Source organism: Takifugu rubripes, chromosome 12 (genome assembly GCF_901000725.2).
Source record: "Takifugu rubripes chromosome 12, fTakRub1.2, whole genome shotgun sequence".
Taxonomy (NCBI): Eukaryota; Metazoa; Chordata; class Actinopteri; order Tetraodontiformes; family Tetraodontidae; genus Takifugu; species Takifugu rubripes.
In genome coordinates, this window is record NC_042296.1 from 5,215,058 (window position 1) to 5,233,345 (window position 18,288).

The 18,288-nt window shown below is 43.0% G+C and overlaps 3 protein-coding genes across 5 annotated transcripts; 1 reads left to right on the forward strand and 2 right to left on the reverse strand.

The window, feature by feature from the left end:
• Positions 1 to 107: 107 nt before the first annotated feature.
• On the reverse strand, positions 108 to 13,552 carry tert (telomerase reverse transcriptase). 3 transcript variants are annotated; one of them, XM_029845146.1, is made up of 17 exons: positions 13,270 to 13,485; positions 11,827 to 13,039; positions 11,441 to 11,630; positions 11,206 to 11,359; positions 10,950 to 11,117; positions 10,676 to 10,837; positions 10,503 to 10,604; positions 10,335 to 10,420; positions 10,088 to 10,204; positions 9,913 to 9,984; positions 9,453 to 9,641; positions 9,089 to 9,215; positions 8,760 to 8,821; positions 8,486 to 8,610; positions 8,257 to 8,394; positions 7,400 to 7,536; positions 108 to 472 (listed from the first exon to the last, which is right to left on the reverse strand). In XM_029845146.1, the coding sequence occupies exons 1-16, from the start codon at positions 13,483 to 13,485 to the stop codon at positions 7,433 to 7,435; spliced, it is 3,225 nt and encodes a 1,074-aa protein (XP_029701006.1). In that variant the 3' UTR covers positions 108 to 472; positions 7,400 to 7,432. The 3 variants fall into 3 exon arrangements, with proteins under 3 accessions (XP_029701006.1, XP_003969013.1, XP_029701007.1); XM_003968964.3 differs by lacking the exon at positions 108 to 472 and adding an exon at positions 7,131 to 7,280 and having other exon boundaries at positions 13,270 to 13,550; XM_029845147.1 differs by lacking the exons at positions 108 to 472; positions 7,400 to 7,536; positions 8,257 to 8,394 and having other exon boundaries at positions 8,517 to 8,657; positions 13,270 to 13,552.
• On the forward strand, positions 2,861 to 6,987 carry slc6a18 (solute carrier family 6 member 18). The gene is made up of 12 exons (XM_003968965.3): positions 2,861 to 3,074; positions 3,649 to 3,789; positions 3,878 to 4,015; positions 4,254 to 4,435; positions 4,499 to 4,609; positions 4,924 to 5,036; positions 5,124 to 5,252; positions 5,339 to 5,489; positions 5,570 to 5,774; positions 5,860 to 6,019; positions 6,109 to 6,271; positions 6,508 to 6,987. The coding sequence occupies exons 1-12, from the start codon at positions 2,930 to 2,932 to the stop codon at positions 6,724 to 6,726; spliced, it is 1,857 nt and encodes a 618-aa protein (XP_003969014.1). The 5' UTR covers positions 2,861 to 2,929; the 3' UTR covers positions 6,727 to 6,987.
• Positions 13,553 to 14,218: 666 nt separating the features above from the next.
• Positions 14,219 to 17,921, reverse strand: sync (syncoilin, intermediate filament protein). The gene is made up of 6 exons (XM_011609049.2): positions 17,767 to 17,921; positions 15,361 to 16,832; positions 15,037 to 15,251; positions 14,750 to 14,957; positions 14,550 to 14,674; positions 14,219 to 14,479 (listed from the first exon to the last, which is right to left on the reverse strand). The coding sequence occupies exons 2-6, from the start codon at positions 16,780 to 16,782 to the stop codon at positions 14,446 to 14,448; spliced, it is 2,004 nt and encodes a 667-aa protein (XP_011607351.2). The 5' UTR covers positions 16,783 to 16,832; positions 17,767 to 17,921; the 3' UTR covers positions 14,219 to 14,445.
• Positions 17,922 to 18,288: the final 367 nt, after the last annotated feature.

An 18,288-nucleotide genomic window follows, 5' to 3' on the forward strand; every position in this document is an offset into this window, starting at 1 on the left:
CACATATGTGGGTGAATTATTGATGAATCTCACAAAGACAGTGAACCTTTAAGTCCCTTCTCACAGCCAGCCCGTTTCAGGACAAAGCTCAAAAATACCCTCAGGACTGCCTGAACAGATAGATTTAATGTTCCCAGAGTGGCAACCAAAAGTGACAATGCACAATTAAAGTAAAATAACATTAAAACAACTGGCAGAGAATCACAGATCTGCTACAGCTCCAGCCTAATGACTTGGCCAATACAAAGGAGAGTGCAATCAAATGAAAATAAAAAAGGGTAATAAAATATCAGTATGAATTAAACATTGCAGACAGATGTGCTCAATCGTTTCACACAAAAGTTCAATATAAACAGAAGCAACTAACCATTTATTCAGGTGGCTTCTTGATTCTCTACCTGATACTGATACTGCCGGAATTCGCCTTTGGCCAGCGTCTGAGGAATAGGTGAACTTTGGGTGTGGAAAATGCCTGTAGATAAGCAAAAAAATTACTTTGAGTGCCTCTCTGGATGCACGAGCCCATTGTGAGTCAAAGAATAGTAGAGGATCGATGGAAACAATCAGCAGGGACTCAATAGGTTACTTATCTGATAGCCACCTGAGCATTTCTGATGCAGAAATGATGTAAATGATGTTTCTCAGAGTTGATCGTCAGAAACAGAGGACTGTGTCATACAAAGCAAATTTGCATGATTCTGAAGACCAAACTCAAATATTTAAATGAATGTTCACCCTCAGACCAAAACCTGACGCTGAACCTTATCAGCTGAGTTAAGAAACCGAGTTTTTGTGCTGAAGATCAAATAAAGCACAGTTATCACGCATAACGTCTGGGCTACTGTGGAAATCAATGTTTAATGTACAAAGATTTGTGTACAAAATAATAAAGCAAGGAAATTTTGAAAAAATATGAGGGGGAACAAAAAAAGACAGAAACCCACCATCTTAGAATGTACTTGAGTCAACATACAGTTTATTTACTTCCAAACTTGAATCACGTGTACCTTGCACATTTTAAACAACCACATTAGACCGACTCTTTTTCAGGTTTTAAGAAGTTTCTGTTGCTTTTGCAGATTAAATGGGGAATGTGGCAGGTTAAGCAGAGGCTCATCTGCCCTCTTATTCAGTTTGTTCTGGACATTTGTTATTTCAAGATGAAGTCGAGCACTTGATTTCCTGCACTAGGCCCCCACACCTAGACACGCCTTATTTGTATTAACCACACCCACTCCGACTTTCTGACCAATCACACAATAGTTCTCAGACACTTGATGAGGAAAAGGTTCTAAAAAAAAAAAAAAAAAAAGCACCATTCATTTCACACAGTTAAGTACCGACCAGCCTTAAAATGCTATCGTACACATACAGAAATGATTTTATTTGGCTCTTATAGTAGGTTAAGTTATACTCAGAAATATCCACCTGATTTTAGCAGTTCTGGTCATTTATACAATCTGAACAAGTGCTTTCTGGTTTCAAGGAGCATTTCCTATTCTAGACTGAAAGAGGTGTTAATTACTTCATGTTTTCATTTGTTTATCACTTGCCACACTAACTTCATTTGCAAGCTTTAATACCACAGCTGAATAAAACACATTTAAAAATTCTTAATAAAAGAATAGTTTTGTTCCAGTAAGGCAACTACATTCTTAATTTTTTTTAAATGTTATTTAATACTGAAGTTTGGATATAGAGCAACTTAATTGCCATAGGAGGGAGACCACATCCATCAGATTGAACCAGATCAGTGACCAGACCTCCTGTTTGTAGTCCATAAATTCGTAATTGACAAATTATGCGCTTGTTGCGTGTTTCTCTGGGTGGTATCAGATAGCCTAACCGCTGCATCTCCATGCACGATGCCCAGCCTTCACCCATCTACCTCTGAATGTTGAATTACTGCTGAATCTCACAAAGATAGTGAACCAGGTAGCTCCAAGTCTTGTCTCACAGCAACCCCGTTTCATGACAGAGCACAAAAAACCTCCCAAGAAGCCCGGAACAGATAAGTTTAAACTTCTCAGAGTGGCAATTAAAAGTGACAACGCAGCATTACGCTCCACAAACCTTAAACTGCTAAGATCTGCAACAGCTACAGCCTTGATCGTTGGCCAATACCAAGATCAGCACAATAAAAACAAAATCATCTTGTGTAATAAAATATGCATGTTTTGAATCGTGCCTAATCACTGGCTGTCTATATTACAGAGAAAGATAGCACAGACATTTTAATGTTTAACTTCATTCTTGATTCCAGTAACGCGTGCAAATAGCAGGAACTGAGATGTGCGTAATCACCATTTATCGCAGGTCGGGTGGTTTATAGAAAAACACAGTAATTCGGAGTTCGGGATCGCATGCATGCATTTTTCTCACCAGGCTTTAAAGCAGCAGATAAGAAAGATTGAACAAAAGGTCTGTTCTTTCACAAAACTACACAGTCAGACACTATCTTTCCTCCCATTTTGCATCAAAATGAGCAAGCATAAGGGAAAAAAAAGTGGACTAAAATGGGAACATTCTGACCTGAAAACTGTTTCATAAAACCACAACCTGTCTGTGCTGAACTGATAACTAATGAGATCTTTTTGGAAACAAAAATGCTTCGCGGCAGCAAAGCTGAGTCATTGTATTTAATTTTCTGTCTGAGGCTTAAATCACTAGAAGGTGATCCAGGATTCATGGAATACTGTAAACATTCACTCATCATCCCTGATGTTTTCACCCCCTTCCTGTCCTCGGCCATATAAGCCAATAGAAACCTGCCGCACCTGACAGGCCAATAAAGGACGGCCGAGGATGAGGGGAGAGCAGTGGGCGTAACCTGGAATAAACCTCTGGAGACGAGAGAATTCTTGACCAGATGCAATTGTGTACCGCCTGTGCTTGTCAGAAGTAAGACTGGGGTCTTTGCCAGCTGAAGATGGGAAAAGAAGAAGCCTCTAGTGGGGCGGACGCGAGACCCAAATGGGACAACAGGGCCCAGTACCTGCTGTCATGCATTGGCTTTGCAGTGGGGCTTGGAAACATCTGGAGGTTTCCTTACTTATGCCAAATCTATGGAGGAGGTGAGAAGATTCTGTTTTATATTCGACCTGCATAATCTCTAATATCCCAGTTTAGTTGGGCTCCCAGGTGTTCCATAAATCATGGAATACATGAGAAATATATTGTCTGTAAATAATTCACATTAACAAATAGGTGAGTAGGCCAACAATGTTGTATTCCAGAAAACAGCTACGGTAATCTAATCTCTTACATTGATTAACTGGACGGTTCCCACTCAAACTGCCTAAAATCCTGTATTTACTAGCTCTTATTTCCTGGTGAGATAAAGCAGATAATCCAAATGACTGAATTCTGGGATAATGTGAGCACTCATCTCATTTCTGACAATAAGGTCTACCAAACCTCACATACCGAGTAGAGCTTTACATTCCCACAGGCGGTTACAGGCCCTAGAACCTCTCAATTAGACACTTGACAGGCTTTCGTTTTGCAGCCTTTCGTTTTGGAGGCTCCTTATTGAGCATGACCAGAAAACGTTGTTTTGAAAGGGCTTAAGATAACAACCGTTTAATCAAATTCTCTCCTCAGTCTAATCTGTCTGAAAGGTAAATGTTTGCCCTTCCACGTCTTCAGGTGCATTCCTCATCCCCTACCTGATTGCCCTGGTGTTTGAGGGACTCCCTCTACTTTACCTGGAATTGGCAATAGGACAGAGGCTGAGGAAGGGAAGCATTGGAGTCTGGACAAGCATTTCGCCACTGCTGGGGGGAGTAGGTAGGAGGTCTACAACTGCTGATAAGACTCCTCTCACTTCATTCCTAAGAGGAAAACTCTTCAGTTGAAAGTTTTTTTTCCTCTGCAGGAATGGCATCCATGATTGTGTCGTTCTGCGTGTCCCTGTTCTACAACACCATCATAGCCTGGGTGCTCTGGTACTTCTTCCACTCGTTCCAAGACCCGCTTCCGTGGAGCCAGTGTCCGCTCAATGAAAACAGCACAGGTAACGAGGGAAGTCGAGCTGTGAACGCGGGGCGAGGGGAGGCTTTCGATTTTGTGTTTTATATGAAAACTGCTCGACTGTTTTATGATTCGAAGTGATACCGCATCGCGATAAAAAAACAAAAACAATTTACTTGGTTTACAGTTTAACTCGGGCAGTAAAGAGCAGTGTCATTGGATTTTGATCAAAACATAAAAGCGATAACGAGTTATCGTCCCCCCCCCCCCCCCCCGGACAGGCTACAATGAGGAGTGCGAAAAGAGCACGCCTGTGAATTACTTTTGGTACCGCAACACCCTGAACATCACCCCCGACATCGAGACCAGCGGGTCGCTGCAGTGGTGGCTGGTGGTGTGTCTGGCCACCGCCTGGTCTGTGGTCTACATCTGCTTCATCAGAGGCATCGAGTCCATGGGGAAGGTGAGTTGACCTGATGGAAAGTTGCCTGAGGAGTGTCAGGAAACTAATGTTTAAGAATTTTAGGCAGTGTACGTGACGGCCACATTTCCCTACCTGGTCCTGACCATCTTCCTGATCCGTGGCCTAACCTTGGAAGGAGCGACCGACGGACTGCTGTACCTCTTCACTCCAGATGTGAGTTTGGCCACCTGTTGGCCCTCTATGACATTTCAGATAACCGCTCTGTAGAGCAGGCATGACTAAGACACCACAGACACAGTTGCCTTCACTTGAGAGCATTTGCTGTAATATGGATGCAACCACAGACAGAGGCAGCACTGCTCCAGCAGCATCTCAGAGTTTTGAAGGCACCGTGTGCACAGTCACGCACCCAATTGGTCATTACAACCTACAGACACTCGGACAGATGGACAGCAAAAACAGTCAAACTATTCAATGTTTTCTATCCCAAACGCAGGGATTTGACGTGTTTTATGTGCTTGCTTTAGTGGAACACGCTCATGAACCCTCAGGTGTGGCTGGACGCTGCCACCCAGATCTTCTTCTCCCTGTCTGTGGCCTTCGGGGGTCTCATATCATTCGCAAGTTACAATGAAGAAAAGTAAGACCAAAAAAACAACTCTCATTCGTTTCAGATTCAAGAGAAATGACTTGCCTAACGTTTGTTTTTTCAAACTCCATCTGTCAGAAACAACTGCGAACGGGACGCTCTAATTGTAGGTATAATAAATAGTGCAACCTCGCTCTACGCCTCCATTTCTGTCTTCTCCATCCTGGGATTTAAAGCGACCAATGCCTACAAATCCTGTCTAAATCAGTATGTATGAACAAGTCTTTTATAATTAGTATGTCTTCTTATTTTTAACATTGTCAAAACCAAATATTTCTGTATCCCATCTGCAGGAACATCCTGACCTTGACAAACGACTTTGAAATTCCAGACAAGGATATTACACTTGAAAACTACGATGAATGGATTACAAAACTCAACAGTACATATCCAGACGCGATTGCTAGTTTAAGGGAGTGTGAGCTTCAGACGTTCCTCGATCAGGTACTTCTCGTACGCTCGATGAGTTCCCTTCCCCTGCTTCACTTTCACAACATCGCGCCGTCTCATTCTTTATCCCGCAGACTGCGTCAGGGACAGGCCTGGCTTTTATCGCATTCACTGAAGCGGTCATAGAGATGCCAGGCTCGCAGGTGTGGTCCATATTGTTCTTCGTCATGCTCTTCACTTTGGGCCTGTCCTCCATGTTTGGCAACATGGAAGGAGTCATAACCCCCCTTAAAGACCTCAATGTGGTGCCTAAGTGGATACCCCAAGAGGTCACATCAGGTAAATCCAAATAAATTTTATGACTTAGTCTTTCTTGTAATGACCCACTGACTGAAAAAAATGTTTTATTTGTCAACTTTCTCAGGCATCCTGTGCTTAGTGTCCTTCCTAGTGGCTCTCATCTTCACGCAAGGTTCAGGGAACTACTGGGTGGAGGTCTTTAACGGCTATGTGGGCTCAGTGCCTCTGCTCGTAATTGCTTTTTTTGAGATCATTGCAGTCAGTTACATCTATGGCATAAGAAAGTAAGGATGCTCTCCACCTTAAATACGATTTTAAAAGGAGACTCGCGTCATTTGTGTGAGTTCGAATGATTTCTCTGGTCTGCTCACAGCTTCAGTGATGACCTTGAATACATGAACGGTTCCAGGCCCAACATCTTCTGGAAGGCCTGCTGGTTGGTGATCAGTCCTGTGATGCTCCTGACGGTGTTTGTTGCATATGTGATCCTCCAAATACAGACACATCCCACCTATCCCACATGGAACCCCGAATACGTAAGCAATTCTCCAGTGCTTTTATACTTCATGCGATTGTGACCCAGATTTGGGTCCATTTCAGCCCAAGCAGACAGCTCTGCTACAATAAACATAACAAATCATCAACCGCCATGAAGGTCGCTTACATCAGTAATAAACCGTTAGGTCTGCTGCCATTTGGTTTCTCTTTTTCCCCACATGTGCGTCGATTGTCTAAGGCTAATCAGCTTAAATATTTTTGCCCACTTTCTCAGGAACTCTTCCCCCAAACCGAATCGAAGCCCTACCCTGACTGGGTGTTCGCCATCATCATCCTCCTCTGTGTCATACCTTTACTTCCCATCCCCATTGTGGCCCTCTACCACCTGACGTGCCGCTTGTCCAGAAGGCGTTCCAACCAGTCCTACCCCAATGCCTACAGCAACGACGGCTTCCAGATCGAAACACAGAACACTTCGACGCAGAGCGCTTGAGAAGACTGCCGACGTGCGTTTTTTGTGACTTTAAAGTGTTTAACCATAAAATAATCATCTTCCTCAACACTCTTGTATCATGTAGACATCATAGTGACACACAGGTTCTATGTTTATAAAACTATTGTATGTGCTCGTGAACTCGGGCCCTTTTCTCTTTAAAACTTTGTAAAGAATTTCCCACACCTCGAGCTCGTTCTGCATTTGCATTTGCACTTTGTGTTGAAATGAGAAATAAATGTGAAATCTTTCAGTTCTTTATCAAAGGCTTAATGTCATTGTGAGTACACCCAACCATCCCCAGAGTGCATCTGATGCATCGAGTGTAGCTGGTGTGGAAAACTACCACAGATGTAATTCAAAGTCCAGCTGGTAAATCAACGATGGGATGAAATGACGCCTGGAACAGTAGCAGGATCTTTATTGATCTGGTGGGTTTTTTTCTTGTTTTTTTTGTTTTTTTATGGGCTATCTTTATGGCTTTTAGGTTTTTCATTTGAAAAGTGAGGAGTGTTTCCATGTCTCTTTATCTGTGCAGCACCTTTGTTTGGTATCTATAACCAGAAAATCAGATCAGATTAAGGAAAAATTGATAAGTGGGGGGCTTATTATTTTTGTAAAGGATGATAAAGCTGTAAGAGTTCTGTACGTCAGTGCTGACGTTTTTCTGTACCTCTTTGAGCACAGATAATCCCTCTGGGCTTTCTTATGTCTTAATGGCCAAGAAGTCCAATGGGTTCCTGGGGTTAGCAGCCTGTCGGACTCTGGCCAACCTCAGGTCCCCCAGGCACTGCTCCAACCTGCGCTTCCCTGTGAAGAGCACAAGATGATGCTTTTTATTTTTTTATTTACATGCTGAACAATAAATTCATCCACACTGTGGATGACTGTGGATTTTTTTCCTGCATGTGCAATATCAAAATAAAAGAAAGCTGTAAATTGGAGCTTGTACAAAGTACAAATAGACAGGGTTTGGCTTCCAGGACAAGTTGCAATAAGGTTGTTTTTACATTTGACTCACCTATCATGAACCAAGCACGCCATTTACCTGTAGTCATAAAGGTCACGGCACCACCAGCGCAGTGTGCATTTCAAATCTGTGCCGTCAGATTTTCGTGCTTATTCAGGCGTGAAATGGCCTTTACATTGGTCACTACATATTACATGTTAATGATTACAAGGTTGTCTGTTTGCAGACAAAATAAATTGATAAAAATTATCAAAATGCCTGTCGTTGTTTGTAAAATCAATATCACACACACACACACACACACACACACCTTATGCTTCACAACCAGAGCCTAACAATGTTTAATCAACATCGCCAAGTTATTTATATTTATACAAACTCATTACAGTCATTTCATTGTCACATTTTTATTGAAATTACAGAGTAATAAAAAAAATATTTTATTCTGTTTTGAAAACAGACCTGTTTTACTGCATAGGTTCCTGTTTCTAGTGAACAGTATCTGGATGGTTCTCCCATTAAACTATTGCAGACTAACTTAAGAGTTTTAGGGTACATACGTTTGTGCAGGTGTAGGAGCAGATCCTTATAGAGACGTCGATGTTTGGACAGCACCAGCAGGAAGGACAGACAGAAAAGTAGCTCCACTGCTTCATACTGCACAGAGCCGGTCTGAGATGTACTGCCAGAAATCAGTCCTAAATGGATGAATTAAAGATAATTAGATGCCACTTGGAATCTGATATAGCTTCCATCCTCCATTTTGGGAACATGAAGGGAAATGGTTACCATTGTTGCTGAGTCTGATGAGATAATTGGTGTACTCAACCATGTCCCATATCATCAGCAGGAAGTATGCTGGGTTCTTAGCAACACTCTGACCAAAGGGCAGACTCTGAGCACACACATGGAACCTAAAGAATAAACAATTTAAGAAAAACAGAATCTGGAAATTTCCATTCTGAAATTAAAAAAAGAAAAAAAACATGATTATTTATCATATTTCAATACTTCTTGAGTAAAAAAGAAATAAAAATGTGGGAACGTCACCAGAAACATCTACCTGAGTGCGTGAAGCAGCAGCAGTTTGTAGATGTTCTTGTAGATGGCTTCAAGTGAGTTTGTCTGAGAGTGAAAGAACACCAATGGATTCTTTATAGCTTTACATGTACAGCAGCTTCACAAAAGCTAAAGTGCTCACACTGACTGAAAGAGAAGAAGTAAAACCAACACGACCTAACAGAAGGAGAGAGTCTTTGCATCCATTTGAAAATCTGCTTTATGATTTCTTGTTACTGGAAGGTTCTTGATAGTGTGTTTGTCTATAAATCATGTAGCATTGACCTTTTCTTAGATAATTTGTTTTTAACTTTGAAACATGATTTCCCTGACCTTTAGGTCTAAGAACAAGGCATGGCACTTCAGTCTGAGGATACCCATGAGTTTTCTCTTCATTTGATGTCCAGCAGAGTGGCAAGAGCCTAAAGTAAGGCTGTAGCGCAAGGACAGGTCTGCATAACTGTAACACATAAAAAGAGTGAATAAAACTGTAAGGTGTGCTATAAATAATGCAGAGAACATTTTTATAACGCTGGCAATGTAAGGCGACTGTGTTCGACAGGGAGTGGTCTATAATGGTCATGAGACTGTACAAAGTTCAAAAATGTTGGAGTGGGGGTCAGTTAGTCTCCAAGAGATCATAAAAAAGCAAAAGATGAATATAAACATTCAAGCATCATTTAATGGGATGTGTCACCTAGAATAGTCTTTATAGATGTCGAGAGTATGTGTATCCAGCAGCAGGCCGCACCAGGGGAAGAGGCAGCGGAGGGGCAGGACACGAAGGCCAGGACAAGAGTCCGTGCTTCCATAATCTTCAAAATTGACCACAACCTTCTGAGGATTGACCACCAAACCATACTGAGGGACTCCAGCAAGAAGAATCCTCCAAAATAAATAAAAATACAAGAAATACAATGGTAAATTCAGGTGGTATGGCTGAGCCCTAGTTGTCTCTATACTGTCCCTTTTCACCAATGCCAAGCGGTTCTTAACACTGTACATCAGCCTAAAGTATCACCCACATCTGGTCAAGTTTTAATAGTCATCTGCATTATCTGCCTGCATGTACCGAAACCTTTTGTTTAATGGCAACATTTTCAATTACAGTTATACAATAATAATGTCACAAACATGCAAATTACAGTGCATCATACTTCAGGAAGGTCTGTGCGTCATGTAGGTTAGGGGTTATCAGAAGGAAGTCATCCACCAGTCTCATCAAACAGCTACAAGTGGGGAAAAACAAAATGAACAACAGTGCCCTCGGCTGGTGGAATGATGTTACTGCAATTACAGAGCTCGGGGGGGAAAGACCTGTGTTCTCTGTACCTTTTCTTGTTAATGATGTCTTTGAACAGGACGTTCTCCATATGTCCATAGCAGAGACAGCAGAGCACACTGGACACAGCAGACCCCTGCGGAACCCCTTGGCACTGTCTGTATGTTCTGAAAAACACAAAACTGACTACAAATATATTCTGCTGCAATTATCTAGTCCACTGAACTAAAATGAAGTGGTCTCTCTTTTTATAAAATCCATGACTCAGAGGTCCACTTTAATATCTGTGATACCTACTTCTTTCCAAACTGAATCACGCTGCCCTTTAGTATTTGGGTGAAAAATTGCAGCGCATCTTTTCCTTCAAGATCGGAGGAGAAATGCTGTAAAAAAGTTAAAGGAAAGAGAAATCAAGTAACAGTTTCAAAAACCAAAATACACAGAATTAGAACACACTAGCCTCACCTGCTCCACCAGGACTGAGTGGTGAAGCTTCCCTTTTTTCTGCAGTGATGTCAGAAACTGTTTCATGTTGATGGATCCCATGTTAGCTTCAAGGAAATCTGCCTGTGATGCAAAATAAGAGCTTTTTAAAATAGTGTCTGTACAGAAGAATGTTCATTTCGCATCTCCTTTACCTGCCGGATAAAAGCCTTTTTGAGGCCCTCGTGGGAATCAGCCCAGATCTTGGCGAAGCGGCGAATAGTAAAGACCTCGTTCAAGACGGGCGTCAGAACCTGGTTGATCACTTCAATAAGTTTGTTATGTGGGAGACTCTCATAGGCTCCACTCACATCCATCTTTGATGCAACATTGACAAGGAAACAGAGAAACTGCCTTTAGGTTAGGTTCTTGTATAGAACCAGTTCAAATAAAATGGAGAAAACTCTCCAAATAAGAAGAAATACACACTTTCACAAAGTAGAGAGGCTGTGGCTTCTCCTTCTGGGCTGGAGCTATGGAGCTCAAGACCTTGTGGATATCTGTCATCCCCCACACTGTTGAACCCAGGAGGGATGGCGTGGAGCACACACAGGCCCGCAGCATGTCCAGCAAGTCTCGGACGTGGCTTTGATAAAGCTGCAAGGAAAAGCAAGGCATGAATATGATTGTACTAGGATTTGGGGATATGAAGATAAGATGTTTAATGGCACAAATCCAGATGTACCCTGGTTTTGGCATCTGCACCTATGACTCGTGTGATGGGCCTCATGCCATCTGTTTTGGGAATGAAGCGAAGGCGGGATATGATAGTGGACTTGGGGAGGGCAGCCACTTGATCTGGTGTCAACTCCACCATCTGGCCTTTGGAAATGTGGCTTCTGAATCAAAATAATAGCAAGGTTATGACTAATGTGATTGTGAGACTTTGAGCTGGGGCTGCTGTGTGCACACGTGCGTACCTGAAGGCCAAGTCCTGCAGTTTTGCCCAGACTTCCTGTCTGTAAAACCTGATGGCGTTTTTTTGGCCCATGCTCTCAGTGGCATAGAAACAGGCTCGAACCAAACCCACAACAAAGCCATCCAGGAGCCAAGCCAGGAACTGCCCAAGGATCTGCGTTCGATATGAGAGCTCACTGGGGGGCACCCTGCCTGCAAAAGAGAAAAAGAAGAATCTACTTTCTGCTACCTTTAATCAAAAATAGCAGTTTATTTGGGGTTTTTTTCTAAATGAGTCCTAAATGACAATAGAACATTAGCAGAACATTTAAAATCAGATACTTTGACTTAAGTAGATCCTTATAGGTAAACATTTACTAGTTTCCCAACATGGAGGTATGGGCCATACCTGTCTTACTGATCTTTAACCAGTCACAGTTGTTCACTTTTATCTTCCACATCAGTTCAGCCACCGACAGTCTTTCAAACTTGCCGCTGCGCAAGAAGAACCTGACCCGGGCAAAGTACAGCAGCCGATTGTGTTCAGACCCCCACAGCTCCTGAGGGATCACAGCCAAGAGGCATTCTCTGACAAACAGGTACACTCGATGAGATCCGCAGTGCTGAGGCAAAAAGGAGCTCAGCTCTGCTTGTCCCGCATCTTTGATCCCTACAAGTGGGCACGTCTTCTGCAGTAATCTGCTGTACGGGCACCTCCTGTGCTGTCGCAGCAACTGACTGAACAGTGGGACCATGTTAAAAAAGCGCCGGGGGAGTTTCTTAGGCTTCCTCTCAAGTCCGTTCAGGTACAACACTCCCTCGAAGAAGACAATTCGTATCAAATCTCGCCCTTGGATTTTTCTAAACCCCTCAGCAGTTTTTTTCTTCCTATTCAAAAGGAAGCTACGCATGCCTCGGCCCCCGTACAGAAATCCAAGAGTGCGCATAAATGACTGCGAGGGGGGCAAAGGTGGGAAAGTCCCCGATCTCCAACTGGGTCCTCCTTCCAATGGGAGTAGAGTTGCCTCCATTTCACTTCGCTTTTTAGAACCAGGCTGTTTTTGAACCAAGGTTGTTTTACCAGACTCTCCGTCCTGCATTGTTTCACAGGAAACTTTGTCCTCCTCCATGACTCGCCTTCGTTTTCCTGAGCAAACTCTTGCCTCATCCTTTTGATCAGTCTCTGTCTTTCGTTTCCTCAAATACCGTTTCACATTAAATGCCCTCCTCTTCATACTATTGACACCAAGACATCTCTCTCTACAGCCTCGAGACTGGAGAGAAAACCCTAACGAGGCAGTGGCCAGGGAGAAGCAGTCATAGATGGGAATGCCACACACCTGGAATAAACAAGAAGGTGGAACAGCCACAAAGACAGAACAGCTCTCAAAAAGATATCGTGTAATATCAGTTCCAAGACGCATTGAGACTTTTCTCCACAGGTCACTGCCGTGGACGTAAGCAGCACTCTGAGTGACATCTCCTTGGAGTTTGAATTGGTCTGCATCCCGCTCCTCCTGGGCGAGGGATTGAAAATTGTAGCCATGCGCCAGTACATTTCTTTTTCTTTTTCTCTTTACACTGTTAAGAACAAAGGCCAGGAGTTCAGGCAGGGTGCAGATCTGTGGGAAAGATACAAAGCACCTTTACTTTGCCGACTTCCTCACATGACAAAGTCATATATTAGGATAATATCTAGAATACATAAAAGCCAAAAAATTCAAATTTACTACACACTTAAATGCCCATTAGAGGGTGAAGTGTTCCAAACTTTCCAGCATGTGATAATTCACATGTTCTTATGATTGATATTCAAATGATTGACGGTTATTAATGAATGCTGAAAATTCACCTGGTTGCAGCTAGGTACTTGTTGTAGTTCCTTGTGGAAGCATACAAAAATACCCCGGACGAAGGACTTAAAATGGCTTGTGTCGGACTCTTCGATTAAAGTAGCTTTGTGTCCTTCTCTAAATACAATATCATCTGCGAAATCCACCAATACTTGCACATGCGGGTAGAGGGAGCGGAGAATACCGAGAGTGGGGGACAAGTCAGTGATGGACATCCTAACAGCTGATGCAGGACAAGATAAGCGCTCTTTAGCATGCTCGCTGTTAGCCTAATGTCTTTTATAGGGACACGCGCCGTCATCAGCCAATGAGAGAGCCGTTTATTCAAGTGACCAATCACATGGCTTTTTACTAGAAGCAGAGTTAAAATTGACGAATAGCTGATAAGAAAAGGTCTGTTGTCACTTTTATTACAAATATGTACGAAAAAACGTGATCTGCCAGATTTTCTTATTATTGAAAGAATAATGTTAGAGTTAAAACAATGTTAGAACAATTGTGTGTCTATCCCTGTTATACTTTTGTGATGATAACTATTTTAACTATCAAAATGTGTCCTATATTTTTATACAAATATAAAAAATATGTCCTATACGTCAGAATCATTGTTTTAGCACAAATTTTGGCATATTTAAATGAAAGTGTTCTATCAGCTGGCCAGATCACTTAAGTATTTGTCAACTGCTTTTTGTACAAGTGTGTTACAAAAATAGTTTTGAATGATCAATGTCTTTCTAAACTCAGAACTATTTTTAAATACGCCTAATCCTCTTAGTGAGAGAGTTGGCTTATGCTAAACATTTTAATGTTACTGCTGTGAAGTCCAGGTACTTTTCTATCAGCCAAATGCACTCCATCTCACTACTAGTTCCTACAACATCTTGCCCTTATAAGTACACAAACCCCTCTCGGTGCCTCTGGGACATTAACTCGTCAGTCACACTCAGATTACCACAAACACAGTGTCTTTATTTATTCAAGACAAAAACCTTTTCTACAAGCCATAGTCTTGTTCAACATTTACAGACAGGTCAGGGAGGGGGGGCTTTTTTTTTGTTTAATAATGGCATGTCATAGTACATTTAAAGTGCATCCATTGAATCTTGGCATTCGTCCTATTGCACATTATAAAAATAATCAGTTTGAAATCAGATCACAGAAGCGATAATATACAGTCATGTCTTCTCGGCATGGTCCTCATTGGCAGCTCTGTAAGAAAACATGCCAATTTCAGCATTCATCATCAAGTCTTTGTAAATATTTGATGACTGAACCTTACCTGTACAGAAGCAGTTGTTTAGACAGAGAGTCTCTCATCTCCTCCATGTCTTTGTTTTTTCTCTTCTGAAGCTTTAACTCGGTTTTAAACTCTCTGGTGCTCTCCTCAAGACAGCAAACTGTGTGCTGTGAAAGTGAAAAATGTAACATATTGTGTATGGCCTGTTGTGGTTTAACACATCCACCCTTCCTGCCGCTTACCTTGTAGTGCTCCACGTCTTCTGTCCTCTGTATGTGAATGAGTTTGAGTTTTTCCTGAAGACGAGCCCTCTGGAGCTTCAGTTTTTGGATCTCATCCTTCAGTGGACTCAGCTGGGTCTTCAACTCCTGGAGCTGTTCTTTGGCTTTCACCAGGGCTTCGGCTGTGACCTCTCTCCTCTTCAGCAGTGCCAACAAAATGGGTTCAAACCTGGAATATTTTATTATTATTATTATAGTTAAAATTCAGTAATATATGTGGGAAAACTTGGCATAGGGAGGAACAGCACCTGTCCTCCAGTGCCCTCAGCCCACCCTGCAGAAACTGCTGGATGTCTCCACAGGAGTGCCTCCTGCACTCAGTCAGCTCATCTTGTGCGCTGGACGTTTGACTGGATGCCCAGGCTTGAAGCGCGGCTTGCAGATTGGAGATCTGTTGTTTATGTGCTGCACTGAGTTGTGAGATCTGTTCTGTTAATTGGAGCACTATTGACTCCAGCTCTTCCTATAAGACAGGAATAAATAGGTTTAATATGGGTTGTTGGGCTTTTTTAATGCTTTGTTTGTTGAAAAATGTAATGAACGTATGTTTCTTTTCTAATGGGATTTGTTACCTCTTCTCTCTTCAGAACATCCACCTGATGGTGCTGGTTATTCAGGAGAAACTGGTTGTGGGCACAGTCCCGGGCTACGGCAAACAGTCTTCGTCTCAGCTTCCTAAGCTCCTCCTGCAGCCCCTGGGTCTCCAGGTTAACCTTCCACATCCTCCTTTCTTCCTCTGCTCTCTCCTCCCTAAGGACCTGCATCTCCTTCTTCCTCCCCTCTCGTCTCTCCTCTTCCTCCTTCTTCAGTGCATCCAGCAGCTCTGTCACCTGCCTTTCAGTCACCTCCTCTGTGACCTCTTCATGATGTCCCTCCGTCTTCTCTCTGTCTTTCTGGCTCCTCAGCTCCAGAACCTCTTGCAGCAGTTCTTTCCTCTTCTCCTCTAATTGCTGCACCTCCTGAATGCACTCCTCCATCTTAGACCCCACTGCACATAGATCAGTCTGACCAGATCCCAAATAATCAGCTTCAATCGCAGTGACATCTCCTGACTCTGACACCTCACACTCCATCGAGACATTGTTGAATGTGTCAGAGGACAAGGACGGTGGATGAATGTAACTCTCATCTGTTTCCCCCTTTTCAAGTTCTTCCTTTGAAAAACCCACCACATTACCCCCGATAATATCTGGATTCTGCCCCATTCCATTTACTTCTACACCAGTAATCTCATGTCTAATTCCCTTAAAGACGTGAGCTCTGCCTGGGTTTTGACCAGCCTCAGACTCAGATTTCATCATTTTGCTCTCCAACGTCTCTGGCCTCTCTTGCTGAATGGTCACCTGTGTCCCACAAAGCTGGTGGTTCTTATTAATGTGAACATATTCTTGGCTTGTGTCTGTCACCCATTCTCGGGGCTCAAAGTCCATCCCGGCCTCTTCCATGCAGCTCTCCAGCATGGAGAGCATACCCGACAGCTGTCCCTCATACTCCGCCATGGTGTCACTGAGTTTGTGACCTGCTGAAGTGAGAGGCATTTCTCTCTGGCAAGAAATGTCTGAACTCGCTCCGCACCTGCTGCTGGCCGAGGCCAGGGCTTGCGAATGTGCCTGCGCTGTCTTGTCATGCGTTCCAGCGGCATCCATGTTTGCGTCGATATAGCTTGTGAAGAGATACCCTTGTTGAGAAACGCTTTTTTCTTCGTAGCTCTCTCGTCCATCTTCCCTTTTTCTGTCTGTATTTGTTGATTCCATTAGGCTCATTTCATTGTAGCTTCCTGAGAGGTGAGAGCTAAAGGGGAGAGAAGTAAGCTCCTCACAGCTTTTCAGCAAATCATCCATCTCCTTTAAGTATGGTTTAATCAAACCGATGTTATTCATCAACGGTGTCACGTTGCGCTCTCCTTGTCCCATCGGAGTTCTCTCTCGATCCTCGTCTTCGTTGATGAAGAGAGGCTCGAATCTGGATGAAACAGCTTCATCCATATCCTCCATTGATCAAGCCTCTTTTGTTGCAGCCAAGTCTTCTATGGAACAGTCTCACTCTAACCACAGAAGCACACATGCGTTAGATTTTAGACCAAATCGATGCGTGGCATTCAGGATAGCTGTGGTGACAGTGAAACCTGTTGCATGTGTCAAATAGTTGGTGAGGTGCTTTTGGCCTGGTGTGTCTGTTAGCTATTCCGATGTCATTAGCACATGCAGGCATGTACAGCTGGGCAAGAAGGCAGCTCAGCAGAGGGCTTGCTACCACCACCTGTTCGGTCTGCATGCCCATGGCACCAGCTTTCTTGGCATGGCTCAGGTACACAGTCATGTGAACCACCTCCATCCGAATCTCAAGTGACTCAACGCAGACTACTGTAGATTATGGTGGCATGTCATTAAAATGGTGGATTATGGATGACCATTCATACATAATGCAGCTTTAATTTCACTCTTTTAGGCATTAACAAGGCCAGAGATTCCCAGCGAGTGAATTGATCAAACTGACCCAATAATGTCACAGCAGGAGGGGCACAAGGGTTTAGCATTTGTTTCAGAGGGCCTAATACAAGACACTCAAACGTCTGTGTCTGCACCAAAAGATGTGCCGCTCCAACTCCCTTCTGTGTCCAGGGACTCGGTGATACTAAACATGGTTGAGCAAAGCCCTGAGGTGCACCCCAGCTGTCTTGTTGCAACAGACACAGACAGAGACTTGAGCACAAATCACATTCCTTAGAGGTCCCAGAAACCCAGAGACAGCGCTGACCTATATTTGCAGAGCTCTCTAAACACTTACGTCGCTCTGCAGTGAAAATGCTCTTTTATGTTTCATGCAACAGTGCAAAACATTTAATAGTTTAAACTTCTAACAGCCTCTTGGCATCTTAAAGTTTGGGTTTTTTTTTAAAAAAAAAAAGGTTCCTCCTTTAAAATTGAATCAGCATTATTTATACAAACCAACATTTCCAATAAAATAAATGAACTTACGCCTGTTTCGCCTCCTTTCTTGTTGTCTTCAGGGTGAATCCATCATAAATGAGCTTCGGTTGAGGCAACAAAGCAACTGTGAGCTACAAAGCTGAAACAGTGTGTGCAAATGAATAGTTGAGCGAGGAGGGGGCAGAAACGGTTGACCCAGCCTCTCGCTGAGCCACCGTGCTGCTATGTGTGACCATGGCTACCTCCAATATGTTTAGGTTTATTAATAAACACTGGGCTGGGAGAATAAGGCGCCACGGCATGTTGTCTCAGGCAGCAAGAAAATTGACAAATGGACATCTAAATATTGCATATTGTCCAATGCAGCTGTTGGGGGTTTTGGGGAGGTTGCCATATTTTATATATATTATAGGATTCCGTTTTATTTATTTTATTTATGTATTTGAGGCATCAAGTTAATTAAAAAAACCCAAGTAGGGTCTGACATAGTTTTATTAAATCTAAACTTGGTTCAAGAACAGGCCAGTGGGGGCACAACTCAATCATGTCAAGGACCCATTGACCAGATTT